Below are 27,574 nucleotides of genomic sequence, written 5' to 3'. Positions count from 1 at the left end.
GCTACTTTAAAGATCTTTGAATTACATAGAATCAGTTCTCTTCACATTGGCCATTTTCAAGACCCCGCAGAGTCCACATTTATAAAGCCACTTCTAAGAAAAGCCTGACATGGAAGGAGCAGTGAAAAAAACTAAAGATCCATGTCCAACCTGCATTCTGTTTATGAAAGATCACCTGTTTTCTAATCTTTTTGGTTCATAATAATTTACTAACGTCAGTCTGGGATTTGACCACAGTACTGGTACTGTGCCTCGTGGCCTGATACAGTAAGCCCACAGCTGGCAATAGGGCATGTTTTGAGCCTCAGAGAATATCAGTCTTAATTGTCTTAAATCATCAATGCCATTTATTTTCAGCCCGTTTGAGATGTAGAATTGGTGTCGTGTTTGTCAGTGAGAGAGCTCACTGATCGTCTGTTCGGTGTAGCAAATGAGTGCATAAGAAGGGAGATGAACATGTCACAATCTCTTCTCATTTGGCATCTTCATTTCTCCAAAACACAACAATGTGGCCATGTTGTTACTAGATCTTATCACTGCAGCTGACACGGCTGATCGCAAGATGTTGTTTCTTAAACTGTGATGAATTATTTTAAATCCTATCAACAAAAGAATGATTACTCTCTTTCAGTTGGATAATGAATTATGAACTGGTATAATGAGAGAATGAAAAGTCTTGTGGAGTTCCTCAGGGGTCCATTCTAGATCCACTTCTTTTCAAAAATCTACATCTTCAATCTAAATTTACAACAAATGCTGTACACAACAACAACTGAGACTAAAATACCAGCTGTAACGTTGTTTGGTACACTGGTTTTATTGATATGAGGTCATTCAAAAGGTAAAGTCATAAAACTAAGACCAAGTCTAGTCCAAGGCCAGAGTATCTCAAGACTGAGACTAAGTCTCTTGATATTGAGACCAAGTCATAACTAGCTCCAGAGTAGTAAAATTAATTTGAAGACCGCGTGCACTCATCAAACTCAACTCAGAGATACACAAACATACTTCTTTCGCTTGTTAGGGATATACTGACCCTGACCAAGTACATTTAAATGCCTTAACTGTGTGTTTAAGGCGCCAACGCCTTACTAAATGTAGTTTTCTAGATTAAAGTTTATTCATTCATTCTTCCAGCACACCTTTCAGCCTCTTTTGTCTGTTCAAAAATAATTTACAAAATTAAAAGATTGTTATAAATTATACTAATGTTGAAAGCATAAATGTATTTGGAAAATGTTTAGGGTAACAGATCAAGTTACAAGTAAAATTACTTTCCCATAGACTTTTATACAGTCTGAATCTTTTTTGCATCAACCAGATCTCATGACTTGATGTATAACAGCTAAGTCTTTCCACAGAGAAAAAAAAAAGTTTCAGTGGTTGTACAAAGAATAAGTTTTGTACTCTCATTTACCTTGTGTATACAGAGACACAGTCACGGTTATCCATATCGCTGCATGATCAGGTTGTTCACCTGCAATGTCTTGCTACATGACAACTTACATACTCTGTTGAACTCTGTTGATTTGGTCATTTATTGAATGAAGACACCGCAATAACGTTCACATATTATTTTCGCTCCCAATCACAAATGGTTAGGTTGAGGAGTTTAAATCGTATGGTGTGTGAGTTAGGTTTAGTTGTGTGCTGCATGGTGGTGTGGTGGTTAGCACCATTGTCTCCCAGCAAGCAGGTTCCAGGTTCAACTCCTGGCTGGGGCCTTTCTGTGTGGAGTTTGCATGTTCTCCCTGTGTATGTGTGGGTTCTCTCTGGGAACTTGGCTTCCTCCCACTGTCCAAAAACAGGCATTTTAGGTTAATTAGTGTCTCTAACATTGTCCGTGTGCGTGGTTGTTTGTCTTTGTGTGGCCCTGTGATGGACTGGCAACCTGTCCAAGGTGTACCTCACCTCTCGCCCAATGACTGCTGGGATAGGCTCCAGCCCCCCCGCGACCCGACCAACGGATTAAGCGGGATGACTGGATAGTTTAATTTTTTGACACATTTTTTTTTGCAGATTGCTGAATCTCTGTCCATCTTTACTTTGCAGAGACTCTGCCTCTCTAATGTGCTCTTTTTCATACTCATTCACGTTACTGACCCTTTTGTAAAACAAAATTTGTCGCATGTTCTTCCAGCTGTTTCTTTTTAATACCAATTACTTTTTTCTGTTGCTGCCATCAAATTCAAGATGAATTCAACTTTTTCATGAAATAGTCAAATTTTCAGAATTTTCTGTGCTTTCTATTGTGTTCTATTGTGAATAAAATATTGGTTTGAGATTTGCAAATCATTGGGGATGTTTTTACATTTTAGACAGCTAATAGAATATATCTGCGCTCCAACAAAGTGGTTTGATGATTCTAACCTACAACCTCTCAAATCTAGCACAGTCTTAAGCAAAAAGAGCTGATCTGTCTCAGCAACATTATGTAGCTAACTGAGTAAACCGACTTGGAAAAGCTTGCTGCATCTTCTGGAGAAATGAAAACCCATTTCATTTACAGTACATTAACAGAACTTCCTGTTTTACATAAGAGAATCAAACCAATAGTAAATATTTACTCATGGAAACATGTAGGTCATGAAAAGTAAATTAATAACATCGTTGACTTTAGGGTGATGATTTATCAAAGGACATCATTTCATGCATATCGCTCGTTTTCATGCCGCAGATTCAGCTGTAATTTAAAGAGAAGGCTCAGTGTTTTAAGAAAATCTGACATTGATACTATTGTGGAACTTATCCTTTCTACAAAACAACCTGCCCCAGCAACACATCTTAGATATTTTAATGTCACTCCTGCTGTGCAGTGCATGTCTCCATTGTCACGGTTTTAGCGATGGGGATGAAGGAGGAGGACCCAGATGCAGTCACGGGACTGGAGCCAGATGGAAACTCAAAAGGGTTTATTGTAATATAAATAAAAAAAAATCACAGCAACGCTGGAGAAACATGAAACTGAAGAACTAGAAAACACAAAAAACACCTGAGAGAAATAACAAAACAAAACTATACAAACTCGGAAGTAGAATTGTGGAAAAGCAGATAACCATGGGCTAGCAGACGGGAAAGACGGCGACACGGTGTGGATCTGACAAAGACTGAAAAGAACTTGGAGACTAAATACTGCGGGGAGAGTGATTAGTGATGGGCTACAGCTGATGAAAATTAACACGGGCGACGGGAGTAGAACTGGTGACTGACGAGGGAACTGAGGAAAACAGGAAATGGCAAACTAAACAGACTAAAGTCATAAGAAACTAGACAACCAAAAAAAATACAAAATAACATAGATCATAACATCTATGGCTCGGAGGAATATGCAATGTAAGAAAAGGCTTATTTTCAGCACAAGCAATGTTGTCACAGAATGCAAGGAAGCTAGAACTTCCTGTTCACCTGCAGTTCTGGGTAAACTCAGTCAAACACATCCACCCACAGCCCACAATGTGCAGCTGTGTGACTGCCTCTTATTCCCCTGCCATTCCTGGATGTTAATACTGTGTGCAGGCAGGCTCAGCTCAGATGGCTTGGGGATGGATGGTTTGCCACTTTTGCTCACTGGGTTAAGCTGGAGCTGCTGATGCTGAGAAAAATATGTCTGCTGTGTAGCAACAGCAACACCAAAACAAAGCCAGAAGCCCTCTGAGGACAATGTAAGTGCTGTTGATCTCCTAGAAACTCTATGAGACAGATCACCATGTAGTCAAATCCAGTGAGAGCAGTGTAGCGAGGATTGTGAGGAAAAACACAGAGAATTATTATTACCTCTGTAGTACCTTAGGATTTTTACCCCTCTGTTTTGTTGAATTTGACCTGGTATTTTAGCTCTCCTTCCCTGATCACATTTACTTGGGAAGAATTTAAGTTCTCACATTTTCCTGAGGTGTTTGAGCAGCATGTTTTGGTCTTTTCTAAACTATGAATTTACACGTTTATTCAGATCACTCGAGTCCATCCCTCTCTCACTCCTGATACTGGAAGAACTTAATCATCCTAAAAGCACATTATTACTGTATAAGAGAGCATTCATTAAAGAGCCTTAGCACTCACACTAGAATACACAGAAAGTCAAGCTCTCAGTAACACACAGAAAACTGATAGACAAATATGTCCTTACATTTCCCTCGTCTGCAGTCTGCCGTCTGATTCCTCCGGTTAGCACAATTTAATGAGTCGTATGCTAAACTGGTCTTGCATGTTAAAAACTAATCAGAATTGGCAAGTTAATATACACCAGTCACAAGAAAATATACAAGAAAATGTGATGCTCAACTTCAGTAGCTAAGCAGGCATCTAATGTGAGAAGGTTAGAAGTCCTTTCGCAGATGGTCCAGGTTTGAGTCCCAGCTTGTGAACATTAGCTGCAAGTCTTTCTTCTCTTTCAACTAGAAAAAGAGGCTACGAGAGCCACCAAAATCTAAATTAATTAAAGATTAAAAAAGTAATTCCTTCATTGCATCTCAGCTCTATAAAACCTGGATGTCACTGTCGGCCACTTCCTCTGTGGTTAAGTTTTCAGAGGCTAAAATTATTGGGAACTCTACACCATTTCTAACAAGTTTATTTTTGTCGTAGAATACATTTATTGGCAAATGAGAAATCCAAATTTTCCAACTTCCGTCAGGAAACAAAAAATTCAAGAACTCCACTTAAAAGACAGGTATCCAGGACAGGGTACAAAACAGAAGACAAAGTACTGGTCGAGCATCATTAGTTAATATCTTTCTGAAATTACAATTGTCATCTCAAGTCGCTTAAATAATATAGCCCAATTCAAGCCAATTGGAATTCAATTCATTGTAATCATAAGCCAATGAAATCCAATTAATTAATTTTAAAATAATCCAATTAATTCATATAGAGCCAATTAAAAAAAAAATATCCTAGCTAAGGAAACCAACAGATTGCACCGAAACTTGTCTTCAGTCCAATCTCCCGTCCTGAGAATGCCTGAGTCGACTGTGGAAAGGAACGACTCCTTTTAACAGGAAGAAACCTCTGGCAGAACCAGACTCAGGAAGGGTGGCCATCCAACTCGACCAGCTGGAGTTTGAGAAGACAGAAAAGAGGGGACAGCAAACACCATTCAAAGTATACCTGTTGAAACAGGGAAACACAAGTTACCACAATGACCACAATGTGACATTACATGTGACCACAATAATGTCACATGTACACAATATCATTTGAGAAATTAAACAGGGGGAGTAAGAAAGCAAAGTGAGGAAAGATGTGACAGATGAGCTCCCCCAGCAGTCTAAGCCTATAGCAGCTTAACTATGGGATGTTTCAGGATTACCTGAGCCATCCCTAACTATAAGCTTTATCAAAAAGGAAAGTTTTAAGCCTAATCTTAAAAGTGGAAAGGGTGTCTGCTTCCCGGACATTTACTGGCAGCTTATTCCACAAGAGAGGGGCCTGATAACTGAAGGCTCTACCTCCCATTCTACTTTTAGAAACTCTGGAAACCAAAAGTAAACCTGCAGTTTGGGAGCGAAGTGCTCTGTTTGGAAAATATCTTGCAATGAGATCTTTAAGATATGATGGAGCTCGGTCATTAAGAGCTTTCAATGTGAGGAGAAGAATCTTAAATTCTATTCTGAATTTAACCGGGAGCAAATGAAGAGAAAATAAAACTGGAGAAACATGATCTCTCCTGTTAGTTCTCATCAGAATTCTGTCTGCAGCATGTTGGATCAGCTGTAGGCTTTTCAGAGAATATGTGGGACAGCCCAATAATTAGGAATTACAGTAGTCCAATCTTGAAGTATGAGTATGAGAAATATGAGTAAGTATTCTGACCTGCAGATCCTAATGGGTCACTAAATGACAGATTTTCAGACCAGGGCCTTTTGATTTGGTAGTGATTTCACACACTCACCACAGAAAAAGTTGCTATTATTTATTATTTTTAGTATCATCCTTATTGATTTAATTTTTTCAATAAATGTCTTTGTTAACCCTGCTGTTCAAACTTTTCTCTACATATAACAGAATTACATTTTTACTTTGCTTCTCGTTAGAAGAGCAGCCTTTCACAGTAGAACTGACAAGCAATGATAGCTGAAGAGAGCTGGAGTACTCGTTAAGATAAGACAACCAGTATTCTAATCTACTCTCCCATCAGTCTCAATCCATCTGGCAAACTGTTTATTTCTGGCGAACAAGATTAATCAAGTGCTGCACCTGAACTCCTGAACGGTTTATGTGAACTTTTCAGATTAGCTGCATGATGAGGACATCCCAAACTCCATCTGACAGACTCTCACCTCCTCTGAGTGAACCTGGACTCAGAGCCAGTGAGGATTGGAAATTTTCAGATAATACTAATTTACTTATGTAAACAATGGCCTCCTTGGATATTCAAAATGACTTCAAACTAATACATTTGTAGTATGTGAGAACAGTTAACTTTATGATAGTTGTTTGAAATGTGAGTTATAATTCAGACGGTGATAAAATTACTAAAGTTTCATCGATGAAAGATTCCTGTCTATTGAGTTCAATAATACTTAAATGATAATGATAATTTCCCTTTGGGGATTATTAAAGATGTACTATTGTTATAGATAGATAATACAATAAAACTTAAATCAGCTGACAAATGTAGAAAGTTGCAGTGTAGCAGAGAGGAAGGTGTTGCAATAGTTTAGCTGATGAGTGCACATGCAGCATTGGCAGATTACACTGGTGAACTCTCTCAGCAGACTGCATGGACAGGAAGTCACAACCAACAGCATCTGTCTGTCTGCAGTCTCTGTCTGTCTGCAGTCTCTGTCTGCCTGCAGTCTTAATGCTGAATAAAGAGTTGTTCTCTTGAGCCACCCCTCATTATTGTACGTATTGCATGTATGTCCAGGCCTCTTGAAGACAGTCACCCTTCCATGGAGACCATTTCTGATGCGGTTTCAGTGAACAGTAGATGGATCAACTGAAGGTCCAGCTACATCTCTCAGGTCCTGTGTAAGGTCTTTGCTGGATTTTTTGTGTTTCTCAAGGACATCCATCCCTGACACTTCACCCTTTGACCTCCATTTGACCTGGACACACTGCTCACCATGCTGAAATATGCCAATTTTTGGGGGAATCACTTTGTTATCTTAAGCTTTTTTGTAGATGCAACTACAGAAATGGGAACAAATTATGGACCTTTGTGACAGGCTGCGAGTAACAACGGGTCAAAAGATACTATTTAGAATGTTGTTGTTTTTTTAACAAGTGGTTCACGCCTTGAATTAGGGACCTTTTCCACCGAAAATGGCCAGAATGGTGTGCATGGCTTCAGATAATTGCGTAAACTTCATTTAGGGCTTCAGAGGGTTTTTCTCTGCTCAAAAAGCTCAACCTGGCTGAAGCCTAACATGCTGTTCTTAATCAGTGGTGATGATTTAGATTCAGATGCACGTTGCGAGCTTACAAGAAACAAGAAACATACAGTTAGTGGAACAACTCACTGAATAAAAGTCCCCACAGAATCACGTGCATTTATCTTTCAGCATTTGGATTTTGATCATTGTTGTTTTTTACAAATATAAAATCCTATTCTTATCCCTGCTTCGTGTCACACAGCTGTTGTTTAAGACTTTCACTCAGCCGGGACGTATTTATTCTCCGTGTTTGTGGATTAGTGACTAGAATCCGCCGCAGCTCAGTTAGACTGTACCGACATGCGTGTGCACCCACTCATTCAGGAATCTAGCCCTGTTGTTAAATTCAAACTTCTCTCTGGGCCGCTGGTTGTAAATTACTCGGCTTGTGTAGGAGACTGGCACCGCACAGTTTCCACACACGTGGGGGCCGAGGGGACGTGCTTCTGCTCGACGGATACGCGAGAGAAGGAGGGAGCCCGGAGGTGCTTGTTTCTGTATCGCCAGCTCCGAGCGTGGAGGGGAGGGGCCCGCCTTGTGGCTTCCTGGCCCCCTGCACCGGACGGGTGTATTATAGATGCGCATCCAGCCGGGCGGCGGGGGCCACTGGACGGGGTGAAATGTGACGGGGGTCGGGAGAGACTGGGACGCAACCTTAACCTCGCGGGAGGGAGGGTTTAACCATTAGCCAACATTAACCATTAAGGCAGCCGTGCAGAGCCGGTTCCGTACATAAGGCGTGCGCACCGCACCGGCGTCCACGCCTCAGCCTGAGCGCATTACCAAACTAAGAAGTGGTAGATAGCGACTTTCAGCCAGCGACACGGAGACCTTGCGCGCATACTGCTCATCACTTGCTTCCCTTCTTCTTCTCCGGACCGCTGGCACTATAAGGTAACCACCACAAGGCGCTTTTTTGTTATTATTATTTACTTGAGCTATTTTATTTAAGAGAATAAGCGACAGATTGATGCCTGTGATCTGACAGGAGGTGCCATTTGGCCCCTCTGACAGAAAAACACCTGCATCGACCTTTATGTGAGTCGGTGATGTTAAAGAAGAGTTGTGGTACATTTTTATCTAATTTATCTGAGTTACAGTAAGTACCGTTGGTGACGGTGCAGGGACGCTCCAGCCCGGCGTTGCAATAGAAAGCCCTTCTGCCCTTATATAAATGAGCAGCAGAGTAGAATAGGAGGGATCGTCTATTCAGCCTTGACCAGGGGAGCACTAATTTACGCCTTTGCCATGTTGGGTTCGGGTACTATTGGTCCTGACTACTAAGCAGAGGATTGTTTCAGCGGGGAAAGCCAAAGTGTGTGCGCGGATGTCGCAACATGCAGCCGGATGAGAGCTGTGTAAAGTCAGAGAGAGTAGTGAAGGGTTGGAAATTGGCCTTCATGATTAAAGCTGCCATTTATTTTTTCACTTTTGTGGGTTAATGCTTGATTCTGTTCGCAGCAGATTTAACAGTAGAGATCACCTGCACTCGCCATTATTTTCAATAGGTCCTCGGTTTATTGATCTCTTCATCACCCAATTGAGTTGGAAGGAGAAAAGAGTTTTTATCTCAAAACACAGGGAATAGAAACAAGAAAAGGAAAGTTTAATGCACTATAGAGTTTGATTATGGCAGGGCTTTTAGGCCTAAGTTAATGGTGAGGGTTTCAGGAACTTAAAGTAATTTCAAATGAACACACAGTACACATTGGCTAAACTTGGCAACTGGCTGAAAATAGATTTCTAAAGAAGTTATTTACATAATAAGGGCTAATAAATCCTTTCTATGCTTTTTTCCTGTGTATTTTAGAAAGTTTTATCATGCTGAGTGAGGGCCATGCTCAGGAAAAAGTGGGGGGGTGTTTTTATGCTGAAGGTTCCACAGGAATAGGATATTTTGCAGGCCATGGTGCTGATACTGTTGGGACACCTCTTCCAGAGGATGTAAGCAGCTCCTCTGTTAATGGCAGAGTATTTTTAGCTGCCTTGAGGAAATGTGGCGCTGGATGAAATCGTTTTTGAAGTCATCATTGAGTCTTTCCTGAGCATTACCTTAATGTCAGAGGAGAATGAGGAGCTGCCTTGAAAGCTACAACAGTGTTATTCAAAGTACTTCAGAGTGAGTTTCTGACTTTCTGAAGATTTATTTTAAAGCCTCATGTTTAGAATGTAGACCATTGGATATCCATGACAGGTGGAAAGATATCGATGTTTTAATTACATTTATAGCTGAGGCCAACATTACTTTAGCCTATTTTGTCTGCATTTCTATCAACTGATTTCTTTTTATTTATGAATGACAAAGTCGCATTGTTAAGGAAATGGAATTGGCCAACTGGTTTGTGATATTTGGAAAATAAAACTAAAACAGGACTGGACTGGACAATGTCTTGCTTTTAATCAGTGCATGTGCTCCTTTTCCAGGTGACTGCTGACGCTGGTTTGGAGAGGTTCTTGGAGAGGTTCTGCAGGTAATTCAATCCTCATTCAGCAGATCTTTAAATATCTTCTTTAAAAACTTCCCAGCTGCCACGTGGTGTAAGGTGAGACAGTCCCAGCCCGGTGCACTGACCAGTCTCACACACCCAGTGGACTGACCAGTCTGTGCTGCAGTCTGGCTACTTCAGTGTTTCTTCAGCTTGTACTGGACTTTAAAGAGCTGTTTACAGTAGACTGGAGGGGATTTCTGTGGTGAGTCCCTGTTGTTTTTCTCTCTCTCCTGTTTTGAATCACTATGCCTTTTTTTTGCCGGCCCACCCGTAGCATCTTGCAGTGAATGGAGAACATACTGGTTCTACTCCCAAAGCACCGACAGGAACACGGACTCTGCAGACACACAGCTGCATGTGCCTCACTGCAACTTTTTTCCTACAGAGCAGTTTTCTCCTTGTCTTTAATAACAACTCCCACTCCCTGTGAGCCTCTTTAATGGGATAAATCAATCAGACTGATCAGGTTCAAAACCAGATCAGGCTCAAAACCAGATCAGGCGGCTAGTTCTATTCTGATTTCCCCATAACTGTTAGGGCCAAGACAATCTTGACTTTTTCTTGTCAAGTCCACCGTCCTTCCAAGGCTTCCGCATGGTACTTTGGTCGAAAGAACAAGACAAACTCCCCGACATAGATATGTCCTCTGGGGCCATTGAGGTGAAGGAGGGAGCCCCCCTGACCCCAGCCTTCCTTAATTCCAACTGCTCCGTCCACCCGGTGATCCTCACCAAAAGCCCTGAAGAGGTGAGCCCAGGGACCGGAGGCGAGTTCGAGCTCACCGAGGTCACATCTTTCACAGAGAGGGCCGGTGAGACTGGGGAGGATGAGGAGAGGTCAGAGATTGTGGTGGCCATGGACTGTCGGGCCAATGCCAAAGGTCAGCGGGAGGAGGATGCTCTCCTGGAGAATGCAAGCCAGAGCAATGAGAGCGACGACACCAGCACCGATCAGAGCCCAGAACCATCGGCACCCCTCAAGGAGACCTCCTTCTCCATCGGCCTGCAGGTGGTGTTCCCCTTCCTGCTGGCCGGGTTTGGGACAGTGGCAGCAGGAATGGTGCTAGATATCGTCCAGGTGAGAAAACCTAATGTACTGCTTACAGAGTATAAGCACACAACATATATATGTAATTATTATGCGCAGCATAATCTCATTTGAGTAGCTGCAAATGAACACCTCATAAGAATCAGTTCTTGAACAAACCCAAGCAACGTGGGTGGAAAATGAAAGGTTTTGGGGGACTTTGGAAGCTGGTAGCCTATTCTTACAGCCCAATTACGAATGGAAAACAACATTTGAAATATTCGAAAACACCACCGTGTTTCTGAGCAGCCCACATGCACTGAGTCATGCCATGTGAAGGGGTTGTTCCTGGAACATATGAATGAACCGGCTGAGCAAGACTTGCTCCCCGTGGCATGTGTCAGTCACTGTGCTGCTGGCTTATCTAATACTTTCGTAAATATGTGGACAGGGCAGTTGTTTCACGTGATGGAGTTATTTATGTAACCTTTTCCTACTTTACGGCATGCCTGCCTGTCCCCAGGGCTGCATACTGGTACACAGTGTGTCTCCTAATTACCCGTCACACTCTTCCACTTGAAATCTGACATACTTGGAAGGTGTTTGTTGTAGTGTCGTGTGTAGCCAGAGAGGAGCTTGACTATAACTCAACCTTTTTCGTTCTTTCCCTGTTCACTCACTGTATTTGTTGTTTTTGCTCTAAGAACATCCAGTCATGAAAAAAAATGCAAAGTGATTGTGACATTTTACATTTCTTTAAAGTTAGCTTGTAATGCAGACAAAACTGGAGGTGTCAGCCTGCCAGAGGACCAGTACATTGTGTACACGCCTACTGATGCCAACACGGGGGAGCCTCAGAAACTGAGCACAGTGAGGAGGGGAGAGGCAGGGGAATAAGCTTACTTTCTTTGAGCACCTGAAATGGCAGCACACTGCAGCTGAGCTTGAAAACAAAATATAGTGTGTTGTCAGAGCCTCCATTACTGTGTGGTGAGGTATCCTCACTCCACCAGGAATGTAGAGATTTGAGGTCAAAAGGTTTTCATGCTGCTTCAACTTAGTCACTGTGCTTCTGCAATTTGAGAATGGGAAGAAAGTCACAGAAAATACCTTACTGTTCTCTACTGCTCTGTCACCCTCAAGCCTGCAACAAGTGCTTGCACTGAGACGATTGTTCCAGGCTGAGCATTTAGTGGGTTTCCTCGCTGCCTAATACCCCCTCCATGACACCGTGAAATGCTAACTCAGCTAATCCTCCCTGTCCTTGCAGGAGGGTAATTCTCTAACTCTATCTCAGTCTCACTATCTTTCCCCCACGTCTCCTCATTGGTTTGGTCAAACTACATCTTTTCCTCCATTAAAAGTGAACTTGAACACGGCAGAGTGACAGAAGTTTATTTATTTTTGCCTTGCTGGCCAGAGCTTAGAAACTACAACTTTGACATGTGTATGACTTATCTTGTGTGTCACTTTCTATGAGATTATTTGAAATGTGACCTCTTGACATAGGTCCCTTTGGCCATCCACAGCACACACACTCAGAGCCTTTTTGCACTTTTTAATCAGTAGGCCCTTTTAAATCACTACACACGATCAGCTAATTAGACTTGAAGCTTACATGTGTTGCTGATGTGATCGTTGCTTTACTTTTTCTTTTTTTTTTAGAAAAGCAACAAGTGACTAATCTAATGACTTTTAGTACTAAACGTAGCTACCGTGTGTAGTTTAGAAGTAGTTAGAAGTGGTAGGCTCACAGATGCTGTGTTCGCCAAACAACAGGAAGTGTAGACATTCTACATCTTCTAACTTTCTGTCTTAGTGATCGCTGTACATGTACATGCGTTCAAAATCACACTACAGACTCTTTAACTTCAGTGAGCCGGCGTTTTATCAGATAATGCAGTGCTTTAAAAAGAAATAGGATTTTATTAAAGCAGAGCACAGTTTTAATATTGACCACAGGTGAACACATAGTCTTAAAGGGGAACTCTGGTATTTTTAAACCTAGACCTTATTTCTGGCATGAAATACGTTTATCTACTCACCGAGAACAGTTTGGTGAAAGTCGGCGTCCTTCGGAAGATATTTAGATAACTCACGATCCATATAACGGAGTGAATGTGGCATAGACGATGCAGCCTCTAAATAAGGCATTATCTGTCTTTATTTCACCAATACTTTAAGACGGATGAATGAACAAACGCGAACTATTGCTCTGTTAGCACATAGCTACTGTTATGTGACTACTTGCAGCTATAGGAGAGCTAACGGAGGGAATTCTACACACACCTCTACTGGGATGACTTCATCGACATGGCTGCAGCACAGCTCATTCACTCCGGTAAGGATGTCCATCGTACTCAAAGTCGTCGTTCACGTTGAAAATTTGATAAATATTCTGCCATGTTGCACAAAACTCACAGTAGCAAACTCTGTGTGAAGTTAGTCAACTGTCACAGAGAAAGGAGTAAATAAACTGTGCTCCAGGGGGGCGTGTGGATGAAGTGGGCCCAGTAGAGTGCCTGTGTAGAAATCCCTCAATTAGCTCTCCTATAGCTGCAAGAAGCCACATAACAGCACCTATATGCTAACAGAGCAATAGTACGCGTTCGTTCATTCATTCGTCTTAAAGTATTGGTGAAATAAAGACACATAATACCTTATTTAGATATTTAGAGGCTGTATTATCTATGCCCTACTATTTCCAGTTATATGGATATACACGATATATGGATATACACGATCGCGAGTATCTAAATATCTTCCAAAAGACGCCGACTTTCGCCAAACTGTTCTCGGTGAGTAGATAAAAGTATTTCATGCCAGAAATAAGGTCTAGGTTTTAAAAAAACGGAGTTCCCCTTTAAAGACCCATTTCCCAGTCTCAATGACAGAAACAGAAAAATGTGTATGTGTAAAACAGGGTTGGAGTAAAGCACACAGACGTAAACCCATTTTCTAATTTAGCAGAAATTAGCTACTTACTTTTTAGCTGACTTTAGCTCAAAAAGTTTAATTGGAAATAGTTGCCCACATTGTGCTTCTGTTGTGTTATGCTAGCATTAACTTACTTAAAATGCTAGCAGGCTCTGTCCCTATTGGGTAAAATGGATTTACAACAGTTTGCCTTCATGCAAATTTGTGACAGTACTGATGCTCATTATCCACCACCACAAAAAAATTATACAAAAAAAGAAAAGTAGCTCCTCCTTCTTCACAGTCTTTTTTTCCTGTAAGAAATAAGTTACTGTGCACTGAAGCTATCATCAACAAGGAGTTATTCTAGCCAGTCACAACCTACGATCATTTTGACTGACAAGCGCTCACTTCTGTTCTGCAGAGACTCCCACACAAATTGGCTCAAAGGACTGCCCAGGCTGGTATAGAGGGGTGAGACGTCTGCATAGTTCTGTTTCGTGGCTTGGCAGCAAAATGATCTAAAACTGTTCATTTCTCTCAGACAGAGCCACAACTTAGAATTCTAAGGATGACCAGCTCAGTTGGACTGAAGGTCCCATGTGGTTTGTAAAGGTCACCCAGTGCTAGTTTTCTTGGGAATTGCAGAAACAAAGGCTAAATGTGGGATTTTCAGTCACAGAGCAGCTGCAAACTGTCACCTGTGCTTCCGAAATCTGCACAAAATCTCAAACCAAAAAGGTCCCAAAAAAACCCAACAACAACGAAGGAAAAAATAAAAACAACATTGTTTGTGCAGCATATTGTCATTATCATCTTTGTGTGTACCGTATGTCTGCCTCAGAGTCTGTCCTGGGCTGTGGTGTCCATAGACCTAAACACCCAAATAAAGAAAAAAGTGGGACAAAAACAATCTAAAAATACTCAGCACCAGTAAACAGGAAATTTTCATTGAGGCAAAGATTTAACACCATCCAACCCCCTTTTACTTCTACCCACCAGAAATAATTTTGGTCCAACCACATCCACTTCCCTGGTTTTCACACAGGAACCGCTGGGAAGCCAGAGCGTGGGTTTAATTCCCTCAGACTAAATCATCTTGATGGCTTTTTACTATGACTTTATGACAAAGTTCAGTCGGCTTGTGCTGAAGTGCATACAGTTTCATTTTATTTCTGCCATTACTTGGTTTGATAATTCTACCAAATCGTAATTCACATTTTAGGAACCTGACATCTGACCATTTTCACTTCCCACTGCACCGATTGACGGCTTGGTTTGGATAGGACGTGCCTTTTGGTCAGTTTCCTCCTTCTCTCCTTGTTGTTATGACCTGACAATCATTAACAACAGGTCAGTTTGAAACCTATTGAAACCTAGCAATATCTTTGATTGATACTTGTTTAGGATATGAGTGATAGAGACTGAGAGGATTAGCAGGTTAGAGTGCTGTCGTGTTGTCTTTAGCCCTGGCTAATCTTTCACTATGTCAAGGATTCTCAGTAAACTTTTGAAACTCCCATGTTGCAGACAGTTCAAGCTTCAGCCCATCTTCATCTGCACCTTGGATGCTCAGGACTGCAGCTTTGTTAGAACATAGTTTAAAGCTTGACCATTTGTTTTGTGTGTACATGTCAGGAAGCTTCAGTTCTTATTATGACAACCTTGTGTCTGAAATTTCAAGCATTTCAAAGCCTCTTAGTCTCTCTTTTCCTTATGTCCCCTCCCCCATGCAATTTTTTCATTCCTGACCCTTATGTTTTGCATCTAACATGTCTAATGTGTCATGATGGCTTTTAACCTCAGATATATTAATCTGACATGATGGTACCTTTAGTGTACAGACATCAGTTGGTGTAGTTTCTGTGACGCTGCTGGAGACGCAGTGACTCTGTGACATTGCACACCAACAGGTTCAGCTTCGCACTCAGTACAGAAAGTACAGTGATCACAAATAAAATGGGGCCATGTTACTCAACTGGGCATCCGGACCCTCGTGGGGCTTGCATACCAGAGCTCCTATAGGTCTGTACACAGAGGTACTGGGGCTGTCCAGTAGAGTTCCTAGAACGGAGGAGGTGGCCACGAGGAGGGAGGGCTTGTTTGGCTCAGAGCCAGTGTTCCATGGAGACAACAACATATATCACCACAGGGGAGTCAAAGAGGGAGATAGGGGAGTGAGACAGAAGTAGAGTGAGGGAGAAAGCTTGAAAACATGCGGCTTTTAAAGGGGAGAGGAGTGCTCACAGAGGTGCTCACAAGGCTGCTGGGTTGGCAGAAGGCAGTGAGCCAAGCCAAGGGGATGGCTGTTGGAAAGGAGCTCTGCTTGGCCTGATGACAGCTGAAGGGACAGACAGAGGGAGTTTTACCCACACATAGCGTGTGGATGACACTCCTTATCAGTCCTCTACATCTGGGATTTGGGGGGGGGGGGGGGGGGGGGGCAGAGAAATTCAAAGGAGGGGTTGTTTGTTTGAAAAATACAGGGCAGCAGTATTTCTCCTTTTCTTCAGTATCAGCTAGTCCTCCATTTACTTCCCCCCGTCTATTTTCTCCCCTGCTTCTACTCCTTGTGTCAGCCTTACAGAATATTGATTCAGCTCAGAGCAGGCTGGACTGTAAGTGCTAGAGGCGTGCGGGACCAGCTCCAAAGATAAGCACTTTCACTGGAGATAGATCGATGGCCTCAGCATCAGCAATAGCTTCCCTTTGGGCAGCAGTAGACCACAAACCTGCTATCCCCGCATGGAGCCTAATAGAGGCAGCACTTCACTACACTAACAAGCCCAGAGAGTCACTTGGAACCCACCTCTAGAGGACTGGCCAGCAGCCATGGACAAGGTTATCGAGGGTCAGGCCCAGTAACACCAGCTATAAATTTCACTAAAGGCCTTCCACTGGATAGGTAGCTGAGTCACGTTCTCTAACACGTGCTAAACTTGATTTGTGCCTCTCAAAGGCTGTCCTTTCTCAAGTTGTCTTTTAAATTTAGCTGGCCTCGCTGATGGTTAAGTTTGCCTCACACTTTGTCTGGTTGCAGGAGTAATGCATTCGGAAACATTTTACTTTACACTTTTATGCTGAGACTATACTAACATGGCTGTTCTTTGCAATGATTGTTCTGAAACACTGAGGTGGAGGCTTTGAATAAGTTGCCTGTGAAGTTTGTTACACAGCCCAGCATTTATTAATTGGTTATTATCAAGGTACATTATGGGCTTGTTGTCATTTCCGTACCATACCATTTGACGTAATTCATCAACCAGGTATGGTGTTGATGTTGGTCAAATTTAGTTTGTGAGTTGGTCCATCAAGTCAACATGCACTTGATGCAGGAGCTGCAGCAGCAGTTAATATGACATGTTAGCAGGGTCAATATCTGACACTGACTTTCCACAAGTGAGAGTCAGTGTATAAATCTACAATAGTAGATTTTCTTTTTAAAGTTTGTGTTGCTTTAAATTTTAGAAAAATTGGCCCCTCTGGTGACCCTGTCCTGAGTAGCTGTTAGCTTAGCTCCTGTCAGCCATTCCCACTTCACAAACCCTCACAAAAATATATAGATAAATAACAGAATAACAACAGAAAAGTATTTTAAGATCTCTTACTCATATAAGTCACCTTCACTTCTAGATAAACAATCTACTTCATCCATGCTTTTTTTTTCATTTTCATGTGAGACAACAACATAGCTAGCATGCTAGGAGGACAATGTTCTCTTTCCTAATCCCTCTTGGATTAGATGGGGGAAACAACAATCAGTGGACACCCTGTTTCACACCTTGGAACTGCTGAAGTGAAGTGAATTCTAAAATACTATGCATTACAGGTTTGGATATTAAACGTTTATGATTTGTTCTATTATTGTAGAATCTAAAGAATAACATTACAGTCAGTGAGAAGTGGCCTATACCTTTATCATTACACTTACGCATGAGGTAGCCATTCCCTACGTTTTAGATGGTTTTGTAGGAAACTGGAAGGTTATAAAAAGAAAAGAAACTCAAGAGAAAAACAGTTGACCAAAGAGAGAAAATGGTGCTAAATCATTTTGAGCATGAAGTCCTTTTGATATTGTTCTTGTAAATGAGAGGCGGTATGTATAGTTTTAAAAGACCATAGAGACACGCTATCGGCTCCATCATGGATGTCTTGTTTCACCACTGAATCAGTAATAAAAAACACAGACCCAGATACATTTTGCCCTGTTCTGTTTGTCTGTGAGTCATATTTCAGTGTGGCAGTGTTTTTACTTTGCTGATGTCGTGTTATTGATACTACACGGTCGTCATTGCAGTACTGGACGGTGTTCACGGAGGTATCGGAGGTGTTCATCTTGGTTCCTGCACTGCTGGGGCTCAAAGGCAACTTGGAGATGACCCTGGCCTCCAGACTTTCTACAGCGGTAAGAAACTTGTGTGTGTTTATTTGAGTGTGTAGCACAGTCTGCATGTTGGGGAGGTTTTACCCAGCTCAGATTATAAATTTTAAGTATTTCAAGAATTGTTTTCGACTCTAAAGTGGCTTCTCTCTTAAAGTATTTGTCTATAAATGTTTAGATTTGTTGACTTTAAGCCACGTTTTTTTCCTCTTCAGATGTTACCCAACCTCTCTCATTGTCAAACCCATTAAAGCTGATTGTTCTTGTGTCAGAGGTCTTGTTGTTTGAAGTGGGTTATAGAGAAACTGATAGCAGTATTCATTGCCTCTAACATATTCACTGACCCTGCCTGGCCTGTGCACCTGTTGACACAAGTTAGCTTGCTGTACGAGATCAACTTGAAGCGGAACAGAACTAAAAGATTTTAGTTTTTTTCCCTCTATCTGCAGGTGTTAATTCCAAACCTCAATTAAATAATAGGAAAGAGAAAAAAAAATAACAAAATGCATTCATGAATTTTTTTGTTACTTCAAAAATATCAATCTTGGTAATCTTAATACTTACAGCTCAAACAGCTGTTGAGAAAATCGAAATATTGGTTATTTAATCATCATTTTTTTTCTAGGGACCATGTTACCTATCCGTAATCCATCCATCCATTTTCTAAACCCACTTAATCTAACTCAGGGAGGGGGTCATGGAGCCTATGCCAGCTGTCATTAGGTACAGCCTGGACCGGTCACCTGTCCATCACAGGGCCCTGTCCGTAATTACATTTTGAATTAAACCAGTGCCTAACTGGTTGACACAAGCATTTACAGGCCACCTATGTGTATATGCTTGTGGCATTAAGGCTAAGACAAAAGCTGAAAATAAATATTAATAAATAAAATACAGATGATGTTACTTGTGCCTCATCCCAAACATTTCCACAGAATGCTGGATTAATTCATAGTACCTTGTAGAGATGTGGATAATGACAGTTCTTCTGCCAAGTCTATCCTCAAGCATCCAATTTGTTCTTCTGCTCCTCATCTTCTGTTTATAGGGCTTTTTTTCTCAATGGTGGAATTGACCAGAACATTCAGATCATGTGGTTACAGATTTGTAGGCATGAAGCAGAGGATTTACATAGGTGACCATATTTACGTTATAATATGAGCCTGAACCATGAAATAATTTTTATAGCTGTTTCTACATTAAAATTATATTGAACATCAACAGATTTTCACACAAGTCCTTAAATCAGATAAAGACCAGAAATCTTATCTCAACAGTGTGGTCAACAGCAGGGTCAGTGTGAACACATCTCAAGAAAGTCTGGTCTTTGCATTGTTGATGCTCATCAGGCTGGAAAACCACCTCTAAAGAGTTTGGACCCCACTAATCAACAATAAGAACTTTAAGGTGGCTCAGTGCCTGTGTTCTGACCTTATTCCAGATGAAGTGTTGTGGAAGGACCTGAGGTTAGCAGTTCATGTGAGGAAATCCAGCCAGAATTGAAGCAGAATTAGCCCAGCGTTGCTTTTAAGGGCACCAATCCTCTCATTCTTTCCACTGGTTTGAGGGAAACAAGTGATGAAGCGTTGCAAACATTGGCCAACCCAGCTAGTAGAGTTCTGCTAATTCGCACTGCATTTCCTAACAAGACATGCATAATTATTTTGACAATGCTGGTGCCTTTATGCAAGAAGATGCAGCTAAAACCACCTAAACTCATTTCATGTCAGAGTTAGAAGTTGCTGCAGACAAAATGCTTGGAATAAATTAAGTGTTGAAAAGTGTTTGAAGGGACAAACAGACAGCTTAGTGTCAGCCTTGCTTGTTTTCTTTTAAAACTCAGTCTTTAAAAGGTGTTAAGAAGTCATTTTCAGCTTGGTTTTCACAACAAAAACGTTAAGATTTGGGTCGAACAATTGAGACATTGAGGTTGATTTTTCAGCAGGTTTTATTAATGACTCACTCTGACTTGTTTCCACTTTAATTCAGGATGCGGTGGTGAATCAGTGGCAGAGCGAGGAGTTGATTCGACACTGATTGAACCATTTATTGTATATTTCTGCCTGAAAAGAGTCTTGCATCCATCATCACAAAGTAGACCAGAGACTGACTGTTAGCTCTCTGCTGGCTGGCCCCAGCAGGACCACGTTTCTTTCCACGCCGCCACTAATTATGAGCAGATTAGGACCGCTGTAAATTTCCTAATGCGCTTATTACTGAAAAAATAATGTAATCCCTATTGCTGGCTGGCTGTCTGAGTTTTAGTTCACATGACTGTGTTTCCTTTTTGGAATTTTAACCCTTATTTGTATTTGGAACATAAGATTTGAAAACTGACATCTGTAATTTATCAGGATAAAGCAACACAGCATACAGCATAATGTAATCTGAAATTTCACTAGCTAAAAATTTGAACATCGGTTTCAACATTGTAAACAGCAGATCTGCACCACAGTTGAAAGGATAAAAATACATTTTTCAGCTGAAACCGTCTTCAGCCTCGAATGCATCTTATGTCATCCGTGAATCACTTTCCCAACATCTCCGTGACGATCCAAACACCACTTAATGCAGCCACTTCCCCACATACACACACACACACACCCAGAGCTGAGAACTTGGCATCATTAACACAGATCATCACATAACACCAGGCTATGTTTCTGTGAAATTATCATCTGTGTACTCCACCTCTTTACATCATCTTCTAACAGGAACTCTCTGCTCTGCTTCTTGAAAAAGACTAAAGTTCGCTGAACAAGCTGTTCAACACTTTCATGTCTCATTCATGGTTTCCTTAGCACAGTGCACAGATGTTTGCCTCCTTCTCATCCGTCCACCCTCACCCTTCTTAAGGCAGTCCATCCCCTTTAAGTGACAGCAGGAGCGTCGGAGGCGAGAGCATCCAGGCACGTGGAGCATGTTGCTCAGTGGCTGATGCTTGAAGTTACAATGGCCTTCAGGCCCACGGTGCACATATCATCTTCCTGTCGGGCTTGTCCTGCTGTCGAAGGTATTGGATAGTGCTAGGATGTTTGAAATGTGAGACAAACACCTCACACACTATCACTCAGCCCTCCACACCACCCCACTGTGCCTCTTCATTATTCACCTCCGCAGCCCATGTGTTTTTGTGCATTAAATAAATTACAGTTGACTTGATTTCAGCCTTTATATGTAAAAGGAAAGCTGGACTAATTCCAGTCATGGCTCATGCCTGATGTTTTTGGTACAAAAAGTACCAGAATAAGGAGATGTACAGGAAGTTCCATGAAGTACAACTTGCTACTTGTACAGTAAATCTAAGCACATCTGCTTTAAAGCTAGAGTCGTGCAGCCACCAGTCCAAACTAAGTCAATCATTTGTTGGATTGTAGAGCATTTTAAGGCTCTACCAGCTTCTGTGAATAATACATAGCTCTTGAACTGCTTGATGAGCAGTGGCTTTCACCACTGTGTCACTGACTTTGACTTCCTGTTGAGCACTCTGCTCAAAAAGTGTAATTGCGGTGCGGTTTTGTGGGAAATAATCCAAGCAATACAATTATGGGAAAAGCTGTGAATACAGAACTAAGAATAAGTATTTAAAAGAGCTTGAAAAAGCCTCAGAGTTGCTGAGCTGAGTCATAATTCCTGCTAATACCAGCGCTATGTAACTGGAAACAAAGCCATTGGACTCATGTAAATATGTAAATAAGCGTCACTACAAAAATTAGTTGTATAATTCGCTTTAGTCCTCATGGCTTGAAGGATAGTTGGGATTTATTACAGCTTGGGTCTAATGTGCTTTATCCAGCAGCGGTATTGGTAATATAAGAATGTACTTACAAACACACAAGCTGGCATCTGGGAAGTTAAACGAGTTTATACTCAAGCAGAGTGATTCTGAACAGCAGACGGGAAAAAAGTACAGTTAGGCCTTCTGACTTAAACAAACAGTGGCCGTACAGGTGAAAGTAATGCAGAGTATGGATCAGATCTGAAAGTCTGAAAATACAACTTAAACATGTAAGTCCATGAGTTTTGTCCTGCCTTTTACTCACCTAACTAAAAATTAAACGCTGTTTGTCACATTTAAAAACACGTCTCTATCTTTGCCCCATTATAATTCTTCATGCTTTTGTTACTTTTATTAACGTTTTTCTGCTTCCAGAGCAGTATACCTTCTCCATTAACTTTTCTTTCTCATTGTTAATACAGTTTCTAACATGTATTTATTTTTTTGCTGTCATTAAACTCCTCCTTTCAAATCTGTTTGTAGCAATTGTTATTTTGAAATTGTTTCTATGCAAATTTATGTTAAGTCCAAATTTACACCTTAAGTTTCAAAGATTGATAAAGGAACCGTGGCTGAACACCAGCTTCAGACTTTATGGAGCTAAGATAAGTTAAAGAAAGTTGGAGCACATTGCATAAAAGCCAGGCTAAATGAATAGATTTCTGTTTTCTGCACCTGTGTCATGGCTGAAATGTTGTCACATGTAATTGATTTGGAAGCATCTAAAAGAGAACATCCAGAGGAATCTGAGTCACCTTCTAGGCCACATGTCTTGGGATGTCTGGGGGTGACAAGTGTTTCTATGTAGTGCATTGTGAACTAGTTCTTTTTACTTTGGTTAATTAAATCCAAGCATCAAGCGGACACTCTCACAAGGAATTTCCATGTGTCCAGATTCCTCTCTTTCCTCTGGATTTGTTAATGAGATGACAGAAAGGAAGAGGAGGCTGTCTGTTTGTGTCCTCTCACTGTGGATAGCCATTTGGATCATTGCTCTGGATACACAGTAGCCCTCTGTAACCACAGCCACTTGACGATTGAGACCATCAGTGTGTTTGTGTGTGTGTGTGTCTGAAAGAGAAGAGATGAGATAAGTGGAGTCGGCCACAGGGTGGGGGATCAGATCAGAGTGTCTTTGTCCAGAGAACTGACATCTTATTGTTCTGATGGGATCAAGATGCAATAGCATGTGTTTGCTCTGAACCACACACGCACACACACAAAGTCCCACACAAGGAAATGATAACACGCTGTGTGCTCTATGTCTTTTTCAGGCTAATATTGGTCAAATGGACACAGCCAAGGATATGTGGAAGATGATTATGGGGAACTTGGCCCTCATCCAGGTAAATAAAGCTATCATAAGTCCCACACTGCTGCCATGGAGGCCCTTTGGTCATGCTGATGTCAACTAAACACACTAGAGTTAGATAATGTTTTTACATAAACTCGAGGTCAGTGGTCAGATCGATACAAGATGAAGTCCTCATACTTATTTTGAATTATAGTTTGATCACAAATCTCTGACAGAGAAGCCCAGATTCGGTGAAGTCTGAACTTCTCAGTACCCAGTCTGTCCCCCTCAATATGAATGAGACTTACTAATACTTGAGGTGGATCATATTTTGTGTTCAAACGCCATTTCAAAGTTGGGACGTTTTCTTAAATTAAACAAAATCCTAAATCTTTGATTTATGGATTCGTGTAAACCTTAATTTGACAGACACGAGGCAAAATTATTACCAGTGTCATCACCAATCAACTTCATTGTATTTAGAAAATATTTTTAAAAATCTAGAATTTGATGCCAGCAAACAAGTAGCACATTTATCCAAATTCCAATGTATGCTTGTAAATCAATGGTACCTCACACATATGCAAGTCATCCTTAGCCTGGACACCTTTGCACCTCTAAGCCATCGTAGACACTGGCTTTTGGACCTGTCATTTATCACAGCCTTGATGGTTTCTCTCATCGTTGTGTCCAGAGAACTTTCTGTTGATTTGGCCTCATTACATAATACAGTTTCAGGTGGACTGAGCAGCAGATTGCAGTGACTGTCAGTCATTGTCTGAGGTACTGCTGAGCCCATGTGGCAGTATAGATCGGGGTCACTCACATCCATAAAAAGTTTTTGTGACCTTGGTCTTTGCGCCCAGATTCCCTGAATCTTTTCACAGTACTATCCACTGGAACATTGAAAGGTATTTGCTGCTTGCACTGAAAAATATGTGTGTTTGAACTAGGTAACAATGATCTGATGGAGTTTGGCACATTGATTAGCCACAGCCCAACCTTGCTTGGAAAAACAAAACCTTTGGTAGACGCTCCTTTTATACCCAATCCTGACACACTCACCTGTCACCAACTTAGAAAATTCATAATTTATCCATCATGAGTGACACTTGGGCTCTGTTTTGATTTAGCTAATTATTTAATTATTTCAGACTGTTGATTAGCTGATGATTAGCTGTTATATTAAAACCAACGATGGGTGAAGAACAAGTATGGGTTTTTCTGGGAAGACTGGGTCTCAATACTTGAATATTATATAGTCCTTCGCCTTGGTCAGGGAAACGCACTCTAACATTCATGACATTTCAGGAATCAAGTTACTTCCAAACCTGGGAACAGGTGCGTTTTAAGTGCTCTATGTGTACAGTAAACACAGTGAGTACGCATTACCGGTGCAATAATAAAACTTGTGCCCATGTGTCCCCACTTAATATCTGAGTTACACAAAAGAGTCCTAGAGATATCCTGCCAATCAGAAATTTATGTCTGAGCCAAAGGTAACAGTGTGCAATATTTAGGCAGATATACAGTACCAGCAGAAATTAAGTATGATGTTCATAAATGTGATTCATTAGAGTAGCATCACAAGAATATAGGAGTAGTTGGGTTTTTAGAATGGAAAAAGAAAAATCCAACCCCAATTCCAAAAAAGTTGAGATGATGTATAAAATGTAAAAAGAAAAAAAGATACATTGATTCACAAATCGTATTACCCAATATGTTGTTCACAAGATTATGTTGAAAATGAAACCCTTTTACTATTTCATGAAAAATATTAGCTCATTTTGAATTTGATTGCAGTAACTAATCTCAAAAAAGGTTGGGTAAGGGCATCAAAAGGCTGGAAAAGTAGGTGGTACGAAAATCAAACAGCTGATGTGAAACTAATCAGGTTAATTGGCTACAGTTTAGTAACACAACTGGTTAGAAAAGAGCACCTGAGAGAAGGAGAGTCTCTCAGAAGTGACGGGTGGGCTGCATGGGAGTGTGGTGGTTAGCCTTGTTGCCTCACAGCACAAGGGTTCCAGGTTCTGTGTCTCGTTTGTGTCACGCTGTGATGGACTCCGTGTTTTTCATGAAATCGTAAAATGCCTCACTATCACGTTTTAATATGTCTCTGTGTTCTATTGTAAATAGAATGCTGATTTATGACATTTGCCATTTCACATTTTACACAGTTCCATAAAAAAATTTGAAATTGATGGTGTAAATATTCATGTAGTTTACATTTTTCAATCAGAATATTAGCTCTTCCTCTGCGTTCTGTGAGGCTGCCCACGTTTTAATGCGTGTCATTTGATATAGGCCTATGGTTATGTAATATTAAAAGAGACCACGTTTCCTGGAACGCTTTGAATATGACCTCTTATCCGGGGTCAGTGTGAACTCCCGCAGGAACAAACAGGTGCTTCAGTTTGTTTGGAGCTCTTGATCCTGTTAATCTACAACTTGTTGTAGTAACTGGGTGGTTTTGACTCCTGACACTGTTTAGAAACATATTGTATTACTTCTTGTAGTGTGTATATATGAAGGCTGTGTAAAGTTTAAAGGGGTGCAGGCTGATTGATTGAAAGCTTCTTAGATGTAACAGGATAGTCATATACATCTGGAGTGTAGATGTTAGATGAAATCGATAGCTACATGGAGCATTTTTAATGTGTGTGTGTGTGTGCGTGTGTTTGTGTGTCCAGGTCCAGGCCACAGTGGTGGGGTTTCTGGCTTCCATAGCTGCTGTAATCTTTGGCTGGATCCCAGAGGGACATTTCAGGCTGGGCCATGCAGTGCTGCTGTGTGCCTCCAGCGTGGCCACCGCCTTTATCGCCTCTCTGCTCCTGGGTACGGTCACCACACAGGAAGACAGCCAAGTTCAATGTATAAACAGCTACTCATCAGGCATATCGAGGCTTTTTCATGACTATCAGTGTCATGGCTAAAGTTAAAAAAGCCTGAGTTACATATCAAATACAATTTTATTTTACCTGGATGGAAATTAGACTAATTTTGTCACATAGCTTGGTAGCATTGAGTGGTATTCAAGTAGATACTCAAGCAGGGTGTTATAGTAAACCAATTACTTTTATAGCAACTACAGCCGTGAAATAAAGGTACTTTTACTAGGAGATAAATGTCATGGATAAATATTGATCTAGCAAAGTTTCAGGTAAAAATCAAATAATTAAAAGAAACTGACAACCCTAAGGACAGATGATCACAATGTAGAAAATCACTTACACCACAAGGTGACATATTCACACGAATGTGACCTCAGATGTCCTCCATGTTGTAACGTTTTGCCTCTGGCTTACAAACCCACAGGCCTCATCATGATTGGTGTGATCGTCGCATCTAGAAAAGTCGGGATCAACCCCGACAACGTGGCCACACCCATCGCTGCGAGCCTCGGAGACCTGATCACCCTGTCCCTGCTGGCAGGCATTTCAACAGGGCTCTACAAGGAGCTAGGTAATACCAGTTATGTGAAACTGTGTAAAGCTAATAATTAGACTCATATAAGTGCCAACCTTTGTGTTTTAACTCTTCTTACAGCTGTTTCTATATATAGAACGATGTACTAGGGAGTTAGCACTTGTGGATACTGAGCAGATGTTATTTGACTTAATGTGGGTGAGGAGCATTGAGTCTGAAAATATGATTTTGCATAATGAAACCAAATTAAAGAAAATATTGTCAATGCATTATTTGAATGTCAGTGATGCTGTTTTTCAGCTTCTCTATATTCTTGAGGGGAATGTTTAACTTTTGCTTCGCACCACGTTCATATATCAGCTATAGTTGCAAGGTTTCTGAGGTATTTAAATGAAAAACACAAGGATTTGATCAGCATGAAGTGTGAGCACCTCTATAAAAGCTAAAGTTTGGCATTCAGGTGTGTGTTAACCCAATGCCAAGGAGGAAAGACATCAGCAATGACTTTAGAGAAGCAATCGTTGCTGCCATCGATCTGGGAAGAGTTATAAGGCCATTTATAAACTATTGATTTGAGTCCATAATTCTGGAGAGAGAAAGATTATTCACAAGTGGAACACATTCAAGACAGCTGTCAATCTTCCCAGGAGTGGACGTCCCAGCAAGTTCACCCCAAAGTCAGCAATGCTCAGAGAAGCTGAAAAAAAAAACCAAGAGCTACATCTCAGACTCTACGGGCCTTAGTTAGCATGTTAGATGTTAAAGTTCATGACAGCACAGTTAGAAAAAGACTGAACAACTATGGCTGGTTTGGAAGGGTTGCAGGAGAAAGCCTCTTCTCTCTAAAAAGAACATGGCAGCACAGCTTAGGTTTGCAAATCTGCA

General features: G+C 41.2%; 2 protein-coding genes across 2 annotated transcripts in view; one reads left to right on the top strand and one right to left on the bottom strand.

The window, feature by feature from the left end:
• Window positions 1–27,574, bottom strand: part of LOC140303919 (EF-hand and coiled-coil domain-containing protein 1) — a 169,377-nt gene that overhangs the window by 123,381 nt on the left and 18,422 nt on the right. The gene's annotated exons all lie outside the window — the stretch shown is intronic.
• slc41a1 (solute carrier family 41 member 1) overlaps window positions 7,895–27,574 on the top strand; it is a 28,818-nt gene continuing 9,138 nt past the window's right edge. Inside the window, exons 1-6 of the mRNA XM_072382898.1 lie at window positions 7,895–8,270; window positions 9,801–10,942; window positions 18,105–18,212; window positions 23,241–23,312; window positions 25,954–26,098; window positions 26,579–26,725. Of these exons, the coding sequence (XP_072238999.1) occupies window positions 10,460–10,942; window positions 18,105–18,212; window positions 23,241–23,312; window positions 25,954–26,098; window positions 26,579–26,725 (955 nt within the window). The 5' untranslated portion in view covers window positions 7,895–8,270; window positions 9,801–10,459. The remainder of the gene's footprint in view (window positions 8,271–9,800; window positions 10,943–18,104; window positions 18,213–23,240; window positions 23,313–25,953; window positions 26,099–26,578; window positions 26,726–27,574) is intronic.

The sequence above is a fragment of the Leuresthes tenuis genome, unplaced genomic scaffold, assembly GCF_036924035.1.
Source record: "Leuresthes tenuis unplaced genomic scaffold, fLeuTen1.0.hap1 SCAF_3, whole genome shotgun sequence".
Classification (NCBI taxonomy): Eukaryota; Metazoa; Chordata; class Actinopteri; order Atheriniformes; family Atherinopsidae; genus Leuresthes; species Leuresthes tenuis.
This window is presented reverse-complemented; position numbering and strand designations above follow the sequence as displayed.